This window comes from Triticum dicoccoides, chromosome 5A, assembly GCF_002162155.2.
Source record: "Triticum dicoccoides isolate Atlit2015 ecotype Zavitan chromosome 5A, WEW_v2.0, whole genome shotgun sequence".
In the NCBI taxonomy this organism is placed as follows: Eukaryota; Viridiplantae; Streptophyta; class Magnoliopsida; order Poales; family Poaceae; genus Triticum; species Triticum dicoccoides.
Genome location: NC_041388.1, coordinates 37971424 through 37995360, shown reverse-complemented (window position 1 = coordinate 37995360; position 23937 = coordinate 37971424). Strand labels below are relative to the sequence as shown.

The 23937-nt window shown below is 41.0% G+C and overlaps 1 protein-coding gene across 1 annotated transcript; it reads left to right on the top strand.

The window, feature by feature from the left end:
* The first annotated feature begins 16494 nt into the window (after positions 1-16494).
* Positions 16495-23293, top strand: LOC119298956 (subtilisin-like protease SBT3.9). Its single transcript, XM_037576266.1, has 9 exons — positions 16495-18621; positions 20032-20129; positions 20286-20462; positions 20549-21162; positions 21241-21311; positions 21403-21657; positions 21780-21906; positions 22080-22278; positions 22358-23293. The coding sequence occupies exons 2-9, from the start codon at positions 20096-20098 to the stop codon at positions 22891-22893; spliced, it is 2013 nt and encodes a 670-aa protein (XP_037432163.1). The 5' UTR covers positions 16495-18621; positions 20032-20095; the 3' UTR covers positions 22894-23293.
* Positions 23294-23937: the final 644 nt, after the last annotated feature.

The window sequence follows — 23937 nt, the reverse complement described above, 5'->3', positions numbered from 1 at the left end:
TTGGCTCGCGCTTCAAGATAGGATCTGGACTGCAGACAGATTGCAGAGGCGAGGCTGGCCAAACTGTGGCCCTTGTCCCTTGTGCAGAGGGGTGCAGGAATGCGGTCCCCATCTATTCTTCAGATGTCGCTTCACCCTCAGGCTCTGGAACATGGTGATTCAGAAGCTCTGCATCCACGACGTGGACACGTCCGCATGGAACTTGTACGACTCCACCAAGGATTGGTGGGCGAGTTTGAGCGCCGAGGGCACCGCCAACCGAAAGGCGAAGGCTTCGATAACCATGTTGGTTTCATGGGTGATCTGGAATGAGCGTAATGCAAGGGTGCTAAACAATGTGATCGAAGAGTCTAACCTTTGGGTTAAAGCCGGGGCGACAAAATTAGGGTCTTTCTTATTGCGAGAGTAATTGCCATGCCGTTTCTTGGCATTGTGTTGTAACAAACTCTTTCTCCTCCTCTTTTAATATATGAGGCAAATCTTTTGCCTCCGTTTCAAAAAACATGCATGCCGCCCTTTAGCGTCTCACTGCCTATTTTTTTCCATGCATGATGCCCTTTCACATCAACAAAATCATGCATGGTCACCACGACTTCAACATGCCATCTCATCAGAATTAGTCCTCATAATTATTCGCGGTATCAACCTAATTATATTCTCTCCTTCACTTTCGTTTATATTATGAAACTAAATACATAAATTACGAAAATATTCTGGCATATTTTTTCAAGTGCTCATCACACATTTAAAAATGTCGCTCAACATTTAGAAAATGTTTGTACCATTAAAGATTTATGAGAAATTTCAAAAAATGATCATGCATTACAAAAAAAAAGTGACATATTTGAAAAATATTATACAATGTAAGTAAAAAGGTACACCACATTTAAAAAAAATCATGCATTTAAAAATATGTACATACTTTTTTTTGTAAATTGTTATACATTGTACAATAATGTTCGTATATTCAAAAATATTTCTCTCACTATTAAAAAAACACATCACATATAAAAAATATTCAGCATTTCAAAATATATTTGTGATATTAATAAAAAGGTTTGTATAGTTAGATTTTTTATCAATCAAAGAAATGTTTCAACATGTAATCAATTCTTCACACATATTCAAAAAATGTATTCCAAACATGTGTTTGCCAAAATGTTAATCATGTATTTGAAAAATAATAAACATATGTAAAAAAATGTTCAGATGTATAAAACAATAAACATATGTAAAAAAGGTAACATAAAAAATAAATTTGGTGAAATATTAATCATGTATTTAACAAATTTTAAATGTGTATAATAAAAATGTTCCTTTTGTATACCAAAAATATAAAATGTGTATGAAAAAAACTAAACATATGTTAAATAAAAGGAAAAGGAATATAATAAAATAAAACCTCACAGAAACTGCTGAAAACCAAAAAAAGAAACAAATAAAACTGATGGAAAAAAATAAACAGGAAAGTAAAAAATGAAAAAGAAAGAAAACCAGAGAAAAACCTAAGAAAACCCGAAGAGAGGTGATATAACACATTGAAAACCCCGATAAAGAAGACCATCAGAAAACTAGCACGCAGCTCAGTATTGTGCCTGTCCACAAGCACCGCGCTGTAGGTGAGACATGTTGTGGCTCATAGTGGTCGAGAAGACTCCTATTCTTCGCTCGTTGCTTCGGGTATAAGCTTGCCAACTGTGTTGGTTCGGGCATGAGCCTGATTCCACCGATTTTTTTTCTTTTAGCGATTATCATCAAATTCATTCCGTTTTTCGCTTTTATTTTTCATCTCCTTTTCATTTTTAATACCTAAATTTCCTTTTAAGCATCTGAACAAATTTACTTATTTATGTAAAATTTATGATTTTTTTTATAATTCATGATTTTTCTGTAAAACATAAATGTTTCTTTGAATTCATGCACAATTTTTATATCAGTTAAGCTTTTTTTAAATTCACAAAAACAATAATTATATCTTCATTCTTATCCAAAGAGAAGATACTGATCCAGGTTCGTCTTTCTTTTGTCAAGCCCTCAGTTTTTCCAACGAGCCGATATAAGCGATCGATTGATCTGAATCTTTTTTTCCCATGCGCCTAGAGATCGATCGATCTCAGCTACCAATTGGGCAGCGTAAGAAACACAACAATTGATCCCAGGTGCTAATCGGTGCAGAAAAAATTGATCAAGCATTTAAAAATATGAAATATGTATAGAGAAAATGTTTAACATGTATACAAAAATTCAATATAAAACAATTTAATCATCTATTAAAAAATATTAATCAAACATTGGAAAAAATATTTGAACAAGTATTTGAAAAAATTATAATCAAGCATAAAAATGTTAAATGTGTATAAACAATTTTTTACCATTCCTTAAAATGACAAAACTTTTAGATCATGTATATAAAAAATGGAATCAAGCATTTGAAAAAAATCTTGAACACATATTTGCAAAATGTTAGTCAAGCATTTGGAAATGTTAAAATGTGTATAAAAACGTTGACTGTGTATTAACAAATGATCAAACCATGTATCATGTATATAAAACTGTTAATGAAGCATTTAAAAGAATATTGAACAAGTACTTGAAAAATGTTTATCAAGCATTTGGAAAATTTTAAATCTGTATAGAAAAAATATTAATTAAGCATTTGAAATTTTTTGAATAAATTTTGAAAAATGTTAAGCAAGTATTTGAAGAAAACCGTACGAAAAAAAATACATGGTCAGTAAACAACTGATCGTGTATACAATAATATTAATGAAGTATTTCGGAAAATATTGAAAAGGGTTTAAAAAATATTAGTCAACCATTTGAAAAATGTTGACCATATATTAAAAAAGGTTGAACTTGTATTTGTAAAATTTCAATCAAGAATTTCAAAACATATTAAATGTGTATTGAAAAAATATTCACCATGTATTCAGAAAATGTTAATCTCGTATTTGAAGAAAACCAATCGAAAAACAAGAAATAAAGGAAAAAATCGAAGAACAACAAAGAAAAAACAATGACATGGAGAAAATAAAAAAAATCAGAGGAAAAACAATGAAAATAAAAAAATAGGAAAAACCAGCTCTTTTCGCCTCACGTAGTTCACACCCAACTACCTAAGCATGAACCCGATGTTAGCTGAAGAAAAAAATAGGAAGGCATACGTCTCACGTCATCAAATTCCAACACGCTTCTTACCTGATAGGTTTTTCTATATTTTTTTGTTTTTGCTTTGTTTCATTTGATTTCCTCTGGGTTTTTTTCCTCCATTTCATTTTAGTTTGCTTTCTTTCTTTTTTTTTTCTTCTCCATTTTTTCCTTTTTTTCATTTGTTTCCTCGTTTTTTGTCATTTCCCTTTTTCATAGTTTTATTTAGTTTCTTTTTTAGTTCTCATTTTTTATTTTCTTTGTTTCTTTTGGTTTTCTTCTCCATTTTTATTTTTTATTTATGTTTTTCTTATGTTTATTTTCATTTTCCATCCATATTTTTCTGTATGTCAAAAACATTTTTTTAATTAGTGATAAGCATTTTCTGTTCAATATTGTACGAACAGTAATTGAACATTTTTTAAATACTTTTTCAACATTTTTTCAATACTCACTCAACATTTTTTAATACTTTTTCAACAATTTTCAAATACTTTTTTAACGGTTTTAATACTTATTCAAATACTTGCGCAACATTTTTTAACACTTATTTAACACTTTTCAAATATACTTATTCAACATTTTTCAAATACTTATTCAACTTTTTTAAATACTCGTTCCACCTTTTTGAATATACTTCTTCAACATTTTTCTACTTATTCAACATTTTTTATATATTTGTTCAACATTTTTCAAATACTCGTTCAACATTTTGAGTATTTATTCAACATTTTTTCAAATACTTATTTAGATTTATCAAATGTGTTTTTGAAGAGTGTCTTTTAATATACATATACATGTGTGTGTATATTAAAATATAATAAAGAGTACAAAGTTAAAACAAAAATGATAACATAAAATAGAAAATAAATAACAAATATAACAGGCCGTGGCCTCCGCGCAGCTGGGTCGGGCCATCTGAGATTCCCCCCATGCAAGGCTTCATCTCTGTCTCGCTTAAAGTGAGAAATAGGCGCCGCATCAAGCTGGACACCTGGATCAGTAGCAAAAAGAGAGTTTTTTCGCGCAAATTTCTTGCTTTCGAGATGCACGACTGTGCCTCTCGCGGTAGCAAAAAGAGAATTTTTTTGCGCAAAATTTTTTTGAGTCCAAAAACTAAAGAAGACCTGTATAAAACCAAAAGGTCAAAAAAATCATTACGCTTAAAAAGGCGAAAACGTGTGCGAAGAAATAAAATAATAAAATCCGAAGGGAGTGCCTAGAGCGCGACACGTGGTGGCGTCTGAGAATGCACCAAGTGGCACGCTCTCAGCCCATTCTCAAGTGATCGTTGTGAGGTTCTCAAAGGAACGCTCGTCAACTAGTTACTCCTCCATTTCTTTGTTGATTTAAGGGTGTGCGTGCTAATGGACCGGCCCGATACTACACGAGAGCCTCTTCCGTCTCGCTAAATGTGAGATATAGCTATCGATCGACTATCGAGTGTAGCGATATAAGCCCAGCCAGCGTTACTGCTAACCCATTCTGCGCCACGCATGCCTAAAAAACAAACCAACCACATAAAGTATAATACATAACCTGATATTTTTTCTTTGTGCTAAAAAAGTTACAGATAATTATTTTTCTTGGATACAGAATAGGTATGTGTACGTGGATTCAGGTTCTATACGTGCATCCTACGGAATTAGTGGTTCATATTTGTTTTTTCCTAAAATGTGCTTATATAATTAATAAAAGTGCTTGCATGCTTTACAAAAGTGATTGTGTACTCTAAATGTGTTGATGCCTTTTTAGAAATATTTACGTAATTTTTTAAAACTACACATGTATTTTAAAACGTTTTTTAAATTTTTTTAAACTACACATGTATTTTAAAATGTTTGTATAATTTTAAAAAGATTTTAAATATTGAAACATTGTTCACATATTTAAAAAATTATCCTTTTTAAAAATGTGTTCATGTAATTCTAGCATGTTAAACATTTTATTATTTAAAAAAGGTCATGTGATTCGAAAAATGTCCATGTGTTTTAAAAGGAATGTTCATGCATTTTAAAGAAAATGCAATTAAAAGCGAGTTGAAGTATGAGGGACGGTGTATGAAATAGGTATATGGTGTAGCTCGTGTAGGGCAGGCCTCACGTCCAGCTCTACTAGATTACTTTTAAAAGTTATAAATATTTCTTTGTGTTGACGCGGTTTAGTGATAAGTCTGTCGTGCGGTGGCTAAGATCACCATCTTGGGATTGACAACATTCAGACGTACCGAGATCGGATGGGCACCATAACGATTGTTGATGAGGGCAGAAAAAAAGATTAGTGAAAAAGAGTTGTGTTCCTTTTCCTGACAGCAACAAGCTTCGTCAATCGGTTTCCCCCCTCTCCCCACATCCCTCACCGATTTTTTTGTCTAGCCTTTTTTGTCGCACCTCATTTTTTGTTCACACTTTCTTCATATGATAATCAATCACCTTAATTTACTTATCTTCTAAACCAATTTCACTTCTCGTCAAACTACAAGGTAAATCACAAACATGATTTAATAAATATTTATTTACACAATTACATTAATATAGATAGATAAATCTTGGGCCAACATCTAGGATATCTATATCCCGTTGGAATTGAATGCACATGCATTGTCCTAGTACATTTTAAAAATCACCAAAAATCGATAACGGTTGCTCGTACCCTGCACCCAGCGTGCTAGGATTTCTCTTGCCTCCCGCCGGCGCCGCTGCCAGTCTACCTCATCTCCTGTGGTATTAGGACCAAGGAGACACGGTGGATCCCGGCCCTTCACTACTAGGGAAAAGGAGTAAATTGCACAGATGTACCACAATTGGGGCATTGGAAGCAGATTGATACCAAGTTTGGTAATTTTTACGTGTTAGTACCAAGTCTGAGGCTAGACGTTACAAAAAGGTCTAAATTGCGTATAAACGCGTATTGACAGTGTATCTGACCGGCGGACCCGCATGTCATCTGCTGACGTGACTTTTTTTTGCAGAAACCCCCCGCACAGCGGCACCCGATCTGGATCGAGGGGAGGATCCATCGAGCCCGAGCTCCCACTCGCATCACCGCGGCCCCCGCTTGCGCCGGAGCTGCCCCTGCTCGCACTGCCGCGGCCTCTGCTCGTGGCCTCCACCATCTCCTTCGGGGCCTCTGCACAACGGAAGCGCCTCCCTCCCCCCTCTCCCCGTCCGAGCTCGACGTCATCTCCGCGCTCATCCCGCGGCTCATCTCCGAGGGCCAGGTCCCCGCCGCCGGCTGCCTCCTCTCCGCGGCGCTCCTCCTGCCCGGCTCCCCGGAGCGCCTCCCGTTCCCCCCGCTCGCGGAGCACCTCGCCTCCCTCCCCACGCTCACCCCGGCCTTCGCCCTGCTCACCGCGCTCCGCCACCACCCCGTCCGCCCCTCGCCGCTCCCGCTTGCCACCCCGCTCCTTCGCTGGAGGAGGCTATGCGGCCGCCGGAGTCCAAGAAGACGGGAACCAAGGTGGCGCGTCAAGAGAGAGAGCTTCGGGTGAGAGAGAGAGAGAGAAGAAATGGAAGGAGGAAGAGAAGGAGAGAGGCAGGCTGCGGGGACGGCCTGGTCCTGGTCGCTGGTGGTGGTGCTCCGGTGGCCGGCCGGCGGCGCGGCGAGGAGGAGGCCAGGGCGGGGCAGGGGTTACGGGAGGCGAAGGAGCTCGGGCTCGAGGGGCTCCTCCCCTCGATCCAGATCGGGCCTGGCCGCGCGTGAGGACGAAGGAGGTGCGGGGGTTTCTGCAAAAAGAATGCCACATCGGCAGTTGACATGCGGGCCCCGCCGGTCAGATACACTGTCAATACGCGTTTATACGCGATTTAGACCTTTTTGTAACGTCTAGCCCCAGACTTGGTACTGACACGTAAAAATTACCAAACTTGGTATCAATCTGCTTCCAATGCCCCAATTGTGGTACGTCTGTGCAATTTACTCAGGGAAAAGCCTATACACAGAATCTTACCAGCAGTGCGCCTTAAAATAAGGCGCTGCTGCTACGTAGCAGTAGCGCGCAAACAAAACTCGTTGCTGAAATAAATATAGCAGTAAAGTGCCCACTCTAAGACGCGCTACTACTATAATTCCCACGCCGCCGCCATGAGGCTAGTTCTAGCAGCAGCGCGTTATCACGAAGAGTGCTATTGCTACGGATTATAGCAGCGATGCATTTCACCAATAAGCGCTACTGCTAAGTTTACTAGTACAAAAATTTAGTCCGACCTCGCTCCGTGAAGAGAGTTTCTACCACCTTAAATATGTTACTTCTCAAACTTTGACAAGCACTTGGTCTTCATTGAACTCTATGTGTAGAATTTGTGGCCGCAATATGAGTCTTCACCAGTTCCTAAACCGATGAGGACTCATATTGACAAATCAGATTGTACACAAAAAGATCGTTTGATGATCAATGCATTTTTTATGTCTATTTTTACATGCTGACACATAGCAGTAGAGCAATTTTTTGTGAAAGGTGCTACTGCTAGGTAGTTTAGCAGTAGCACCTTTCTCAGTAGCGCGCTACTGCTAAGCCATTCCATCTCCCACCCCCACTCTCCTCTATCTGATCCACTCACACTCATTGGATCTCCCCCTCAACCCCCCTGCGCCGGTCCTCCCCCGTCGCCCCTCCTCCCTCTACGCCGCTGTCACCTCCTCCTCCTCGCTGGACTCGGTACCGGCCTCCTCCTCCGTCCTCCCTCCACTCGCCGCTGGCCGGCCCCTCCTCGCTCCGCCTTCCTCCTCCGTCCTCCCTTCACTTGCCGCCGGCCGGCCCCCTCCTCGCTCCGCCTTCCTCCTCCGTCCTACTCTCTTCTCCCTCCTCGAGTCGCCCCTCCGGAGATTTGATGTAGTAGGCTAGTTCATATGCAACATTTTGATTTAGTTGATATGATTTAGTAGGCTAGTTCATATGCGATATTTTGATTTAGTTGATATGATTTAGTTTATTTAGTAGGCTAATTGATTTAGTAGGCTAGTTCATATGCAACATTTTGATTTAGTTGATATGATTTAGTTGATTTAGTAGGCTAGTTGATTTAGTTGACTTAGAACATTTTGATTTAGTTGATTTAGTAGGCTAGTTGATTTAGTATGCACCATTTTATTGTTATTTTTTCTGTACATGGATAGATAGATGCTTTTGTTATTTTGTAATAACTTATTTTTTGGCAAAATGTAAGTGCCAATTTAGTTAAATTTGCCACTTGTTTTCTAATCAATTATCTTAGGCAATAGGGGCCAAATTAGATGAAATGTCTTGGTAGGTGGTACCCTGATTTGGTAGATATTTGTGAAAAGTTTTTTCGGCAATAGGTGCCACCGAAATGCTTTGGTAGGTGGTACCTTGTCATCTAATATGTTACTAGATCTTAGGATTATAATTGTCCATCAAAATGCTCATATTGCTCATATTGCTTTGGTAGGTGGATCATTAATCCTTGGCTCATATTGCTCATATTGCTCAAATTGCTCGAATTGCTCATATTGCTTTGGTAGGTGGATCGTTAATTCTTTGCTCATATTGCTTTAGGAAAATGGCGTCACCACCACCACCACTATGTCGACTATGCAAGTCAAGGTGCGCCAGCAGCTTTGTAACTGGCAAGCTGTTCGGCATCTACTTCTAGCCGAGTTTTCATCATGCGGCGGTAAGAAATTATATGAAATGTAACAACTATTTTATTTTTAGTGTTGGCATTACTTCATTGTGTCATTTTGCTTTTTTTACACAGATCGTCCCATGCAATGTGAGGTTGAAATTCAACAAGCTGACATGAGACACTGTGATATTTGAGGCTCTTGGGGGCGTACACTATGGAGGTTGAGAAAGGACGCAATATGTCGCGGATTGGAGGAGATGGATGGGCCCGTTTCCTTGCCCGCATGCGTCTTATCGGTGGTGAGTTGATCAGCTTCTCCTTCAGAGCAGAAAGACCCAAGCTGACTGTCATTTATCTCAACCTGGTGGAAGATGATGAAGATGACGAAGATGATGAAGATAATGAGGACCCACTTGATGAAGATGATGAGAACCCACTTCATGAAGCCATCGTAGCTCAAAGAATGAGGTTGAGCGAGGAGGAGGTGTGCAACCTATGGGACATAATTCCGCCACGTGATGACTTTGTCGGGGTGCCATTCGTGACCCGCCTGATAAGTACCATGGTCGATCGGCATAAAATGGTATGTTATACTGACTGTAGTAATTTGATGATATATATGCTTTATTGTTATACTTACAAATGCAAAATATCTGATGATATGCTTAGTGAATCCGATGATATGCTTAGTGTAGAGTCCAATGATATGTTTTGTGGAATCTAGTCGATGATATGCTTTAGTGTAGAGTCTGATCACATGCTTATTACTGTAGAATTTAAGGAACTATTAACAGTGTAGATAATCCATATATACTTATTAGTAGAATCCATGATTAATTGGTACAAATGCATAGTAATGTGTCTTTTGGTAGTGTAGAAATCTAGACTTAATAGAAATATATTTGCAAGAGTATGTGCGAGGCTATTTATTAATTGATATGATTTTCTTATTCAGAAATTGACAAAGAACCTATCTGTGAGTTGTGGTATCGAGCCTGACGAAGAAGGCTCAGCTGGATTACGCCTTACCGTAAGGGGCTCCGTCACCACCTGTACTTACCGCATGGATACAGACGGTCGCACATACTTAAACTCGGTTGGATGGAAAAGATTCCTCGTTAGCAAGAATCTTTGTGTTGGACATGCCATCCTAATTATTATCAGGAACACCCACCGTCCAGGCTTGAGGATGATGATCGTCGTCAATATCATCTAGAACTACATATGTGTGTGTGGCTATATCATCTAGAACTACATATGATGATTGTCGTCGATATCATGTAGAACTACATATGATGATCATCGCCGATATCATCTAGAACTACATATGATGATCGTCATAGATATCACCTAGTACTGCTTGAGGATGCATGTTGAGTATATATGAAATTGTTATCTAGTACTCACTCGGTTCCAAATTACTCGTCGTGGTTTTAGTTCAAATTCAACTAAAACCACGACGAGTAATTTGGAACCGAGGGAGTACTACCTAGTACCTATAATGCTTTATGAAACTGATATCTAGTACTACCTAGTATCTGGAAATTGCAGTTTATTGAAGCTGAAACCGGGTAGGAAGTCGGAGGAAATTGTGAAAGATATAGCAGTAGCGTGGGGCTAGGAAATCGCTACAACTAATTAATAGTAGCGCGTTCCGGAAAAGCGCTGCTGATATAGTCAATAGCAGTAGCACGGATACAGACCGCACTACTACTAACAGTTAGCTGTAGCGCCTTATTGGTAGCGCGGCTGCCCACGCTGCTGATAGCCTCAAAACCCGCGTTACTACTAGGTTTTTCCCTAGTAGTGCTTGCCGGTTGGAGGGCTCCGTTTTTTATGTTTTTGTTAGGGTTTATGTCCTGTTCAAAGATGCGAGGCGACGGCGGCTCTCTCTATATGAAATAAGGTCCTCCCAGCTTAGCCCCCGTTTCGTTGGTGTTTCTAGCATCGTCAGAGGTGTGTGGAGGTTTGTCTCCGAGGGATCTCTTGGGATTCGATTGGCTTTTGTTATCAGTGGATCCACGTGGATCCCGTTTTCGTTCGCCTGTGTTTGTGTGTCTATAGGTTGGATCATTCCGATGTATGCTTCTTCATCGGCAGCATTTGATATTCTAGTATGCTAGTCCGATAGGGCCTTAGCACAATGAATTTCTGATTGTCTACTACAACAAGGTTTGCCGGCTTCGATGAGGGAGGGGCGATAACGGCAGCTCGCTTCGGCTCGATCTAGTAATTGTAGTCGTCGTTAGATGGTCTATGAATCTAGATGTATCTTTTACTTCTGGTGTTTTTGTATCACCTTGACAATTAATGAATAGATGGAAAAAAATTCTCTAAAAAAACGGATATCTGTTTTTCTCGTAATAGGAGCTGCAGGTTAACTGGCGTCAGATCGTAGCAAGAGATGCCCTCAAAAGAAAAAAGAAAGGATCGTAGCAAGAGCCGCACGCAGAGTGCTGCATGGGACGGTGATGTCGCGTCAGATCGTCCAGAGGGCTAGGCTAGCAAAGCAATGTCCGTCTTAGCGTGCTTGCGATCTTCTTGCCACCATTTGCGCGCGAGGAGGCCATCTAGCAAGGCGTCTCCAAACACCATCTCTAAACGTTTATAAATGTCTGGACCGATGCATTTGGATTTTTTTTACCATTCAAAGCAGTGTCGTAATCGTCCGTGGACGGGTCTTTCGAATTTTCGCACGCCGGCCAAAACTAAGAAAGATTTACGGAAGTCCAGACATCTGCCACATACGATTCTGACAACCCCGGTCCATTCAACTCCCCTCTCTCGGAGTCGTTCTCTCCCACTCCGCCCTCCTCCCTACTTTGTTTCCGCACCCTCCTAGCCTGACACCACCATTCTCCCACTCCAGCAGCCCCCCAGGCCTTGCCGAACCCCCTTCCCTCCCACACGCCTGCCCGCTCGCCCTCGACCACACTGTCGCCCACCCCGGATCTGTCCGCACTCAGACTTCACGTCCGACAAGTGTTCGGCCAAATGACATTGAGTTTTTTTTTTGACGTTTTATTTGTCTCTTTGGAGCAAGCACGATGTTCTTATAATTCCATCCACTCCCATTCTAAAGAGGTGTGGATCATCTCAGAAATAGTAGTGTAGATCATAAAATAATTTCTTTTTCTGTTGGTAAGTGAAATGTGGAGGAAGATACTTTGCAACAATATAATTAGCATAATAAGCAAACCAAGGTGAAGCAACTTTAATAGCAGATTTTTCTCTTAACTTTAATAGCAGATAATTGTTCATTTTGGAAATCATCATTGATAGGTATATTATCTATTGATATGTTTTCCATTCTAGACAAATGATCGGCAACAGGATTATCTTCCCCTTTTCTATCTATTATTTCTAAATCAAACTCTTGTAATAATAAAACCCATCTAATTAATCTAGATTTAACATAATTTTTAGACAATAAGTACTTCCATACTTGATGTTTAGTGTGAACTTTAACTTTAGCATCTATGATGTAAGGTCTAACTTTATCACAAGAAAAAAATCACAGCCAAGAATTCCTTTTCAGTGCTAGCATGGTTCTTTTGAGCATCATGTAAAGTTTTGCTATCATAGTAAATGACATTCATTTTACCATCAATTTTCTGTCCTAGAACGGCTCCAACAGCAAAATAACTAGCATCACACAAATTTCAACAGGTTTATCCCAATCAGGAGGTTGAATAACAGGTGCAAAAACTAAAAGCATTTTTAAGAACTCCAAAAGATTTCCTACAATCATCATTAAAAATCAAAGGGAATAGCTTTTTTGTAGGATATTAGTAAGGGGTTTAGAGATATTAGAGAAGTTCTTAATGAATCTCCTATAAAAAACAAGAAACTTCTAATTCCTTTAACATCCCTAGGATAAGATAATCTTTATATAGCTTCAATTTTATCTTTATCAATTTCAATACCTCTACAGATATTATATGCCCTAAGACAATTCGTTCTTCAACCACGAAGTGGCATTTCTCCCAATTTAAAACTCGGCCAGCTGGAGTTTTCTTCGACAAGTTTTGTTGGCCAAGGGCTTCAATGGTTCGGTGGTTCACCGCCTGATGCAACTTGTCACTGGTGGCCACACGGCGGTGGCTGTCAATGGACAGACCAGTAAGTTCTTTGTGAACAGCAGGGGCTTAAGACAAGGAGACCCGACGTTTCCCTTGCTTTTTAATTTTGTGGCCGATGCTCTATCTCACATTCTGTCTCGTGCTGCGGCTGCAGGTCACATCTCGCCTGTTAGCTCCCATCTTATTCCTAATGGCATCTCTCACCTACAGTATGCGGACGACACCATCATTATTGTTGAACTTAATGATAACTCCATCACGAATCTGAAATTTCTTCTTCTCTGCTTTGAAGCTCCGTCGAACCCTGAAAATCAATTTCTCTAAAAGTGAGGTCATTGTGACTGGGGTATCTGTCTCGGAAGCGCAGAGGGTGGCCCATCTTTTGAACTGCTCGCCAGGATCCTTTCCTCTCAAATATTTGGGCCTACCCATTTCCCCTCTTAAGTTTTTGGCCAAAGATTTCGCCCCGGCAGTGTCTAAAGTGGGCAATAGAGTTTTGCCGTGGCGAGGCCGTTATAATTCTCAGGCGGGCAAGGTTGCCCTTACCAACTCCTGTCTCTCCTCCCTCCCGATGTTTCTAATGGGCTTTTATCTCCTGTCCGAAGGGACTCACTCGGGCTTCGATAAGCACAGGGGTGCCTTCTACTGGAATTCCTCCGACAACAGACACAAATATAGGATGGTTAAGTGGGACCTCATCTGCAGACCTAAGATCATGGGGGGCTTAGGCATCATTAATACCAGGATCATGAATAAATGCCTTTTGTTAAAATGGTGGTGGAAGATTATGTCCCTTGATGATCGCCCTGCTTGGCTGAGCCTTCTCAAAGCTAAATATTTTCCCTCCTCGAGCTCTATGTCCGCTTCCTCTTCTGGCGGCTCTCAATTTTGGCGTCAGCTTGTTAGTATTAGACCGATTTTCCGGTCCCTTGTGAAATTCGTTGTTCGTAACGGCAAATCTACTCGTTTTTGGTTAGACTGGTGGGTTGGGGACACTTCTCTTGCGGTGGCTCACCCGACTTTGTTTTCGTTTTGTGCTAACCCCGAGATCTCTATCTCTGAGCTCTCGGCTCAGGGCTGGGTTTTAGATTTCCGGCGTTCTCTTTCCCCTGTGGAGTTGGAAGATTGGCAACGCCTTACTGCCTGCTTCCCCCTGCTCTTGGAGGAAGAGGACTCCGTTGTTTGGCCTCATTCCTCTTCGGGGCGTTTTTCTGTCAAGTCGGCGTATTCGCAACTCATCGCTGGTGTGCGCACTGACAAGTTTAAACTCATTTGGTCTGCCCGCATCCCTCCTAAGATCAAAATCTTCCTTTGGCAAGCTCTCCGTCGCAAACTTCCTGCGGCTGACCAGATTAAGAAGAGGAACGGGCCGGGTTCTGATAGTTGTCATCTGTGCGGTGCCCTAGAGAATACCGTACATATCTTTTTTCAGTGCTCTTTGGCTAAATTCTTTTGGAGTTGCATTAGACTTTGGCTTCGTGTTTCTTGGAACCCATCCTCTTTCGAGGATCTTCGGCGTTGTATTAATTCTTTAGCAGGCCGGTCTAAGCGGGTTTTCATGGTGGGCTGGGCTGCGATTTGTTGGTCGCTTTGGACTACTAGAAACAAGTTCACTATTGAACACATTTTCCCGGCTAACCCTGTGAGTTGCTTATTTAAAACCAATGTCTTTTTGCAGCAATGGAGATCATTGACTAAGGATAGGGACCTAGAGGCGTTCGACGATATGCTATCCAAAATGAAATCTACGGCTTCTTCCCTGCTGCGGTGTTCCAGGAGGCCGGTCTCTTAGTGGTTTGATTGCTCGCTTGGCTGGCCTGCGTGCCATGATAAGCGTGTTTTGTTAAACTTATGTGGTGCCTTCTGTTGGTTGTGACTCTGCCTGGTGGCTTTATCTATAAAGTCGGGCTCTCGCCTTTTATCTAAAAAAAGTTATTGTCCTTGCAACGTTGCAAGACTTTGTTCAAGTTATACAAGCATTTATCAAAAGAACTACCATAAACAGAGAAATAATCGAAAAACACTTTCATTATTTTCTCAACATAATAAGAGAATATGGCACTCATACATATTTGAGAAGTAGCAAGAGCATTAAACCAAAAGAGTGCACGGGTATTTGAAAGCAGAATAATCATCTAAGTAGCAAAAGTGAGTACGTTTAGCTAGCCTGTCAAGCATTTGATCGACAAACGGTAAGGGGTAATGGTCTTTTCTGCTACCATTACTTGTTACTTGCTTAGTTGATACTTTGCCACAATTAGATCTGTGTTGTTGAGTCCTTGCCAAATAAGGTTGAGTCCTTGCCAAATAAGGTTGAGGCCTTGAACATCTTACAGACGTGAGCCCTACATTAGATGGCAAAAGATGCATGCAGTCTCATTGGTTCCCTATATGCTTAAAAGTCCAGTTTAGTTGCGATACAAATACCTCATTGACTTTCCATATTATCCTGTGATATATCTTGGTCACATGTTTAACTTTGTGACGTCTTAACTGTAGAAATAGTGTTGCTTTAATATTACAATAGACAATAAATGACTACCCTGGATGTTGTCCATCTGTTGGCAAATGTCAGTTCGCCTAGGATGGAACAAACGAGTGGATTTTTTTAGATAAAAGGCACAAGGCTCAGCGAGAATGTTAAAACAGAGTGCGGTTATGCTGGGAGAACCAGCTCACATGAAGTTCTACAAACTTGAAAGTTTCACACACCTCCACTAGTTAAGGAGACAACACACGAGATCACACAAAAAGTTGTGTTTGTGAATGGAAACAATTCCCATGACACTACTCAACCAACTCTCCTTCTCCTCCCAACTCCGGCTTTACAGTGAAGTTGGTGTAGCACTTGACGAATTTGCTCAATTGTTCTTTCGAGTTGGTCCTGCTGCTTCGGCGCCACCAACCGTCTTCAGTGCAGTAAAAGGTTCATAACTCTGTAAACGACATGCATATGATAAGAAACTACTTTGTCACGAAAGATTATATCATTCCTAGTCATCCAAATCAACCATATTATTGCTGCCAAGAACATAAGCATGATACTGTTTTTCTTTCTCCCTGGTATTGGGATACAAACCCGATTAAACTCCTCTAAGTTTAAAGGAATATATCACAAATTTAAACCTTCTTTCACAACACACTAAACAAAGTTAGCCATGGGACACTGAGACATTAGATGCGTCGTGGCTTTGAGATGCCCACAGAGACGCATCCAACGTCTCCTGGCCAGCCTCGATTATGCAACTCCGTAGTTACTTGCAATTTACCATGCCAACACAGCCATAAGAAAATTTGCTGCTTAGCAGGAAATTTTACCTTGCAATTGCAAATGTCCACACATCTGGAGCTCAAAACGCCCCTGTTAACCATGGGTTTATACAAACATTTGGTACATAAACAACCATTCTTTTTTGGGGGATAAACAACCATTCTTGGAAAGAGACCATCTTGCACTATCCTCACTATCCGTTAGCTGGATTTAGCTCTTCCCACTGGGTCATTTAATTCCAAATTGGTCACATGACTATTCAAAGAAATATCAATAAGATGATCTCACTAACTGTAACATCTTTCTGCTCTGCTCACAGTACTGAAAAATGTGTGCATATTTGGCCCTGAGAGAAACATTGTCACACCAGACATCATGACAAAAGGAAGTGCCGCAACTAACAAGTGCATCAACTTTTCAAATAAAGAAAACAAGAAGATATTGGTTCGACTAAACTTTTCACAATGATTGAGCATATGCAGCATCTATGGCTCGAACGACTGATCGATACATAAAGCAGATGTGATGCGCAAAGAGCATTACGGACAAGAACTAGTGATCACCCTACAGTGGCTTGGTCTGAAAATTGGTGTCTATAAAGACCTATACTCCTTGATGTCCATTCTTCCCCGGGCTCAATACTAGTACAGGACAGGATGTCCATTCGTCCTAACCAGGCCCACGAGGCCACGATAGGTAAGCTTCTATCGGCTTGTTCAGTGTGCTTCAGTTTTTTTCCGTCCGATTCCAAGTTCCACCATCATTGTGAGATAGTGGGCCTAGAGATTGCTCTGCCCTTTCGAACAAGAGAAGGTTTTCTTGATAGCACATTGACCGAACAAAATGTTTTATCTAGTCCACTATGAAATTCTCTTGAAAATCCAAGGCACCAATCCAAAATATGCCCCTTGACCTTGAGGCTGCTCTGCCCTTTTCAAAAAGAGAAGGTTGCCCTCCCACAAAACGTGCCATAGAGCTTGTCTGGCCTTAAGACTTACACGTACGCGCTCACATCACGCCCACTACCCATGCTGGGGCCGTCCTACAGCAAATTAACTGGCAAAATCTATGCATACCTAGAGGTACCAACAAAAATGTGCATTTGGGTTATATTGTGTGTGCAGTTGCAGATACGCTGGCAAGGTTCCATGCATGCATTGGTATGAAAGAACAGGAAAAAAAAAGCCATGCATGCATGCATGCCTTCCCTTTTTTATACTGCACAAAAATGTATTTAAAAAACATACAAGTACATGCTAAATGTACAAGGGTGAAATGTTTCCACCGCTTTTTCAAAAGAGGAAGTTACTTTTTGTGCCTACTGCAGGTGAACTCCATATATAAGTACGTACATGCTAAATGTATATAGCGTATGTTAATTTGTTAAAAGACAAATAGAGAGCACAAGCAATATGCACGGCAGCGATGATTGAGCATCTCTGATGTGCAAGGAGCATTATAGACAAGAACTAGTGATCACTCAACAGTGGCTCCATTTGAAAATTGGGTACTGTAAAGCTATATTCCTTGGTGATACCGATGTGACAGCTGAACTAATTTGCCATAGCCATAAATCTACAGCTAGCTAGGTCCAGGCGATGTTTCCACCAAACAATTTCTCGATATTTCGCTTGCTCATCCCGTTGGTGAATTATTTATGTCTCTCATCACTAGCTAATGAACACATAAATCGGCTACCATGTGCAAGGAGCAAAAAAACTAGTGTCACACCACCATCTGAAAAAACCGGGTCTGTAAAGTCATATATTCCTTGAGATGTCCATTATTCTTCCCCAAGCTAAATGCCAAGCTCTACAGGATATCCTTGCTACAATTGTGGATTGCTTCTATCACTCCAGTAACCTTCCGCTGCAGATTTTCTGATGTGCCCAAGGGAAGTCAGATGCACAGTAATTAATAGCCACAGTTTTTTCACTTTACGAAATCTCAGCCGTTAGAGTCAATACGCTTCAGACTCGATGCTTCTATGCTACAATATCTCTGAACAATACCTCAATATATATAGTGTCTTGCTAATATGCTGAACTAAATCTTAACCTGTCTTTTTAGTCAACGGCTACAAGCGCTAAGTAAGTTAGAGGGATACTTAGCTTCAGGATATCAGACAAGCTGCGCGAGTAACCTTCACCTTGGTTCCTTTTTAGTTTGCTCATTTGTGCTACAGGTTAATCCCGGTGTCATATCAGTTGATACAATGTCAGTGGCAACATATCGGTCCTACCACTTGTCAAAGCTGTTCTCCGAATGTGCTGTCCGGCACACTGATGTTAGTGACTAGCTTGTATCTGCAATTAATAAAGTAATTTAGTTGCCAAAGAACATGTTAAACCACAGCTTACTAGCAAAGCCAAGTTGGTAAGGTCCATTCCATTCATTGCTAATCAGGTGAGACGTTATTAGTTAATACGTAAACATGTTTTCAGGTATACATCGTCTACCTTGGGGAGAGGCAATAGGAAGATGTCAGTCTCGTTACCTCTTTGCACCATGACTTGCTCGCTTCCGTTCTCGGAAGGTACCTTTCATAGTACTACCTAGCTACTCCCTTTGATCCATAATAAGAATCATTAATTTAATACAAAGTTGCACTAAATCAGCGATATTATACAACATCTTGGCTCCACTATTATACAACACAACTGCTTCTCTATATGCTTCCATGTTGTGTTCGGTTGGCTTCATCAGCGTGTCTCTTTGTCGTAGCCGTGTTCTACATGACTACATCTACTTTAGTTAGGTACTTATTAGGTGGCTGCCTTGGTCTTGTTGAGATTTTCACCTTTTGTTTTGCTTAAACGAGTTCCGCATATTTTGCATTCCACTACGTCCATTTTTATGTGCTTAATTAAACTAGTTGTAGGAGCTTCCAGTCATTTTGACTTTCTCCAAAAATAAAGTTGCAGGGAGGGACTATGCTATGGTTAGTCTCAATATTGTAGACTCATGGACTCCTCTGAATGGCACTATGGCAGTCCCATCACTTTCTGCACCTCTCTTTTTTGTTTGAACCAAAAATCTCAAACAAGAATCAAATGCAGAAAATTCAAAATAAAATACCCTTATTCTCTAAGTGGTCAAAATTGATTAATATAATTAGAAATTAGTGCACAGTCTCCAGACTTTACTGTGAGAAAGAAATAATACCACCAAATATAAATTGCAACGTGAGTATCTGAAGCTAGCTGCTAGAAATTAAACTGCATTCGTCAGCGGATCTTAAGTGTCCAGGTTAACTAAGGATGACAAGCTAGATAAATGGTAGCTGAGGTGGTGTTTGGCTTATCTGTAATTTCTGTATGCAGAATTTTTGTTTTCTTTTGTCCCTTCATTTTCTCCTCTATTCTTCCTCCTTACTGTCCACTCCTCATCTGTTCAAAAAGTTAGAAAAATGTTACAAGAAGAAACTTAATCGAGCTATTTGCAGAACACTACTCCCTCCGATCCAAACTACGTATCGTGGTTTTAGTTCAAATTTGAACTAAAACCACGACACTTATTTTGGATTGGAGCAATGGGAGTAGTATTATAATGCCCTCCAGGATACAGGATTGTAGAAACATAGGAATAAATAAAGTCATAAAATTATGATATCCCGTCATATGGAATCTTATAAGAAACAAAAACATGGACATCATTAACTGGCATAATTATGTGTTACTTATTTAGACATGGAAAGGATAGAGTAAATCACCAAGATGCATTGGAACTTTAAATATAATTGGATTAAGAAGTAACCTCATGGTATGACATATAACTCCTCTAAAATGTGAAGGAAACATTCCTATTCTACAAAGGCATTTTATATCCTCCAAATTAAATTTCTTCAGTTTCTCTCAAAAGTTCCTTTCCTCCAAGAGTAGAATTATATTTCATTATACCATTTCTCAAGTTTGTTTACGCAAGTACGTATGTAATGGCTATGAAGCAAGGAGGCAGCTCTCGAATCGATTGTCCACAGCTACAGATATGGTTTCTCGGGCTTTTCTGCAATGCTTACCGAATCACAAGCGAGAAAGATCCAGAGTATGTATAATATATATGTGCATATACAAGTGATCTCTCTTTTGATAAGATGTAGTATTAGTCAATTGATATTTACCGACAAATGCTTGTTGACCATCAATCATTGTTATTCATAAGTGAGTTAATAATCACTTGCTGCTTCCGGCTCGGATACAGAGTTGCCTGGAGTGGTGAGTGTGAAAGAGAACACAATGGTACGCATGCATACTACTCGGAGCTGGGATTTCCTTGGGCTGTCCATGGGCGTGGACATCAAGCAGGAGCAGCAGCCAAATGAGCTCCTTGCAGCAGCAAACCATGGAGATGGGATGATTATCGGTGTCATCGACTCAGGTGGATGCGATGGCTCGTTCAGCCCAAGGTTAACACAATTAATTGTGTGGGGGGTTTACCTCTAGTCCACTTGTCTTTCATTTCAGGTGTTTGGCCTGAGTCACAGAGCTTCGCTGATGATGGCTATGGACCTCCCCCTTCAAAATGGAAGGGAACTTGCCAAACCGGTGCCAACTTCAGTGCCCACGATTGCAATCGAAAGCTCATCGGTGCGCGGTGGTATGCTGGCGCTGACATCGACAGGAGATTTCTCCAAGGTGACTTCCTGTCTGCCAGGGATTCTCATGGCCACGGCACCCACACAGCCTCCACAGCCGGTGGCAACGTCGTCCACAACACCAGCTTCTTCGGACTGGCTGCTGGAACGGCTCGTGGTGGCGCACCTCGCGCCCGGATAGCAGTGTACAAGGCTTGCTGGGGTACTTGCTCTATCGCGAGCGTTCTGAAAGGCATCGATCATGCTATCCATGACGGTGTTGACGTCCTATCACTCTCTCTCGGAAGCACGGACGAAATGGCAGCATTAGGAACGCTGGGTGCTGTGGCAAGAGGCGTCCCGGTCATCATGGCAGCTGGAAATGATGGACCTACGGAGCAAACGGTGCAGAATTCTTCACCATGGCTACTCACGGTTGCTGCAACCACGGTTGATCGATCATTCCTCACGGTTATCACCCTCGGGGATAACCGACAGTTTGTGGTATGCATCTTCAGATTTGACCATGCGTCATGTTTTACCTCTCTTCGTTCTCACAGTGGGATGCTTAATTGGTTACAGGCACAATCCATGTATGTGGCTGATAAAGGTGGAGATGAGTTCTCTCAACTTCTGTATTACTTTAATGATAGGTAAGATTCCCTTATAAATATACTCCGAACACCATTTAAATAAATATGAATTTCACCCACAGTGGATAAGCAAGGGGTAACTGTTTTGCAGGTGTGACCCGGACTACATAAACAGCACTGACATACACGGGAAGGTGGTATTCTGCTACACACCAGGACCAGGTAGTGTCTCTCCACCACCCAAGTATGCAGATATTGCAGCGACGGTGCGGAGAAATGGAGGGAAGGGGTTTATATTCTCACAGAATAATCTGGACTCTCTTGATCTATATGCAATTAAAGGACCAGCCCTTCCTTGCGTTCCTCTAGATTTCAAGACTAGCTATCAGATTGCTGTGTACTGCAAGTACGTAGAGAAAATTCTTAGACGTACATAAATCGATTTTCTACTTTCTGGACGTACGCACATTATCATCTCCATTTCAATGTTTACCAAAGCTTTCTCGTTTCCCCTTATAATTATGGCAGTCGCATTGGCATCCCAAAAATAAAGATATCAACAACCCGAACAACCAGCGGAAGTGAAATTGTTGCCCCAAGAATAGCATCTTTCTCATCAAGGGGACCTAGTCCTATCTATCCTGGGGTTCTCAAGGTAAGCAGCGCACCTCTAGCTAGCAATCTCTTGTTAAGGTAAATAAATTGTTCGATTCAGTCACTCTATAGTGTCATTGGAGTCTTCTCTTTCCTTAAAAGTTACAATCTACTAAGAAACATATATAGAATTAACTCTATTTGCCTTAATTAGTTGTGCTCCCAAATGAACAGCCTGATATCGCTGCACCTGGGGTGTACATTTTAGCCGCTGCAGCACAAAGTGGTGCTTACAAAAGTCTAGGTGTTTCCTATGTCTTTGATTCTGGAACATCCATGGCCTGCCCTCATATATCTGGGATAGTCGCTCTACTCAAATCCGTTCATCCTGACTGGTCCCCTGCCGCCCTAAAATCAGCACTAATGACAACCGGTAATTATCTGATTCTCTACATATATAGTTGAGATATCGAGTATTTATGATAAGCACAAATAAAGTGTCTCTCTTGCAGCACATACCATGGACAGCAATGGGGTTCCAATAGAAGCAAATGGAAATCGTGCAAAGATCGCCGACCCATTTGATTACGGAGCAGGGTCTGTTAATCCAACCAAGGCAGCTGATCCAGGCCTGATATATGACATCAGTGCGTCAGATTACCTCGAGTTTTTCAACTGTCTACAAGGATTTGGTCCAAATAACAATTGCACACCACCTGACTTGAACCTCCCATCGATTGCCATTCCTGGCCTCAAGACATCCGTGATGGTTGTGCGCACTGTTACCAATGTTGGCCAGCCGAATGCGGTGTACAAGGCATTCTTGGAGCCTCCGCCTGGCGTCAAGATGGCTGTGGAGCCAGCAGTGCTGGTGTTCAGCAATGCAAGGAGGGTGCAGAGTTTCAAGGTGACTTTCAGGGCCACCCGAAGGATCCAGGGCAGCTACACCTTCGGTAGTTTGGCATGGCATGATGGAGGCGCCCACCTGGTTCGGATCCCGATTGCAGTTCGTGTGGTGATTGAAGAGCTCTACTCAGATGCCTCTTAAGTGGGGACGTTACATGCGGTTCAACTGTATAAAATAAAAGACAACTGGATCTGGATCTGTATCTGTGCCTTTTTCCGAACTCCGACTATGGCTGTGGTTATTAGTGTTCTGTTTCTATGGTATGTGAACATTTATGTCCGTATTGAAAACTTGACATAAGTTTGTATGGTACTGGAATAAGGAAATCCACCCGCAACTAGACAAGATTTTCTGCCTTGCTGCTAGCAATGGTAACTCCCTTAACGTTAAAATTCTTCAGACTCAGTGAATGGAAAGCATCGCATACAACAGCACTATGATAGGGTTACGTCAGTACGTGTTAAAAGAAACTCCGCACAGGGAAGAGACGAAATGTAGAGCTAGTTTTAGAAGTCGATAGACTAAAGGATAAGAAAGATGATTCTTTGCGAGGAACAAAACATTTCGCTTTACCGACCCAAAAGAAACTAGAGGCCTTTTTCTCGTTTCTTGTTTGACTCACGTACACACAAGACACAACAACGGAGGCCCCTTTTCTTCTCCTCACGTACAGATAATTTGAGGCGTCAACAGCATCGAGACGCTGTCGACCTTTTTTTCCTTTTCTTTGCGACTGGAAGGCACATACTACTCCTTTTTCTCTTGAACCTTGTTTGATGGTGTACAGAAGCCAAAAACCCAGATTCAAGGCATACAGAAGCCAAAATAGAAATCTGATGCCTGTACTTGGCAGTGCACTGTTTTGACAGCCTAAAGTCTATGACTGTAGTCTTTTTATTGCAGGAACGGGTTGTCGAAACAAATGAAACAAGTTTCCTTTGTGGATGGAGTATCTGTTGATGCTCAGGTTTCAAGGGAAGAGAGGTCATTTATGCCTATGGATTAACAGCCTGGGAATTTCAACATATATAAACAATGTATTATAACGAAGATGTTAGAAACGGGTAGGCCATACTTCTGATTGTCTATATGATATGTAACTCTTCTATTAATACGAATCTGAATCTACCTTTCATATTTCAGTCAATTGGAAGTTGGCAAGCCGACCCCCAATAATACTACTAC

Excerpts from the sequence above, each read along its gene's own strand:
- LOC119298956 (XM_037576266.1), top strand. The coding sequence starts at position 20,096 with ATGCTTACCGAATCACAAGCGAGAAAGATCCAGA. Across the intron at positions 20,463-20,548 it reads TATCGGTGTCATCGACTCAG|GTGTTTGGCCTGAGTCACAG; the intron begins GTGGATGCGATG and ends CTTTCATTTCAG. Across the intron at positions 21,163-21,240 it reads GGGATAACCGACAGTTTGTG|GCACAATCCATGTATGTGGC; the intron begins GTATGCATCTTC and ends AATTGGTTACAG.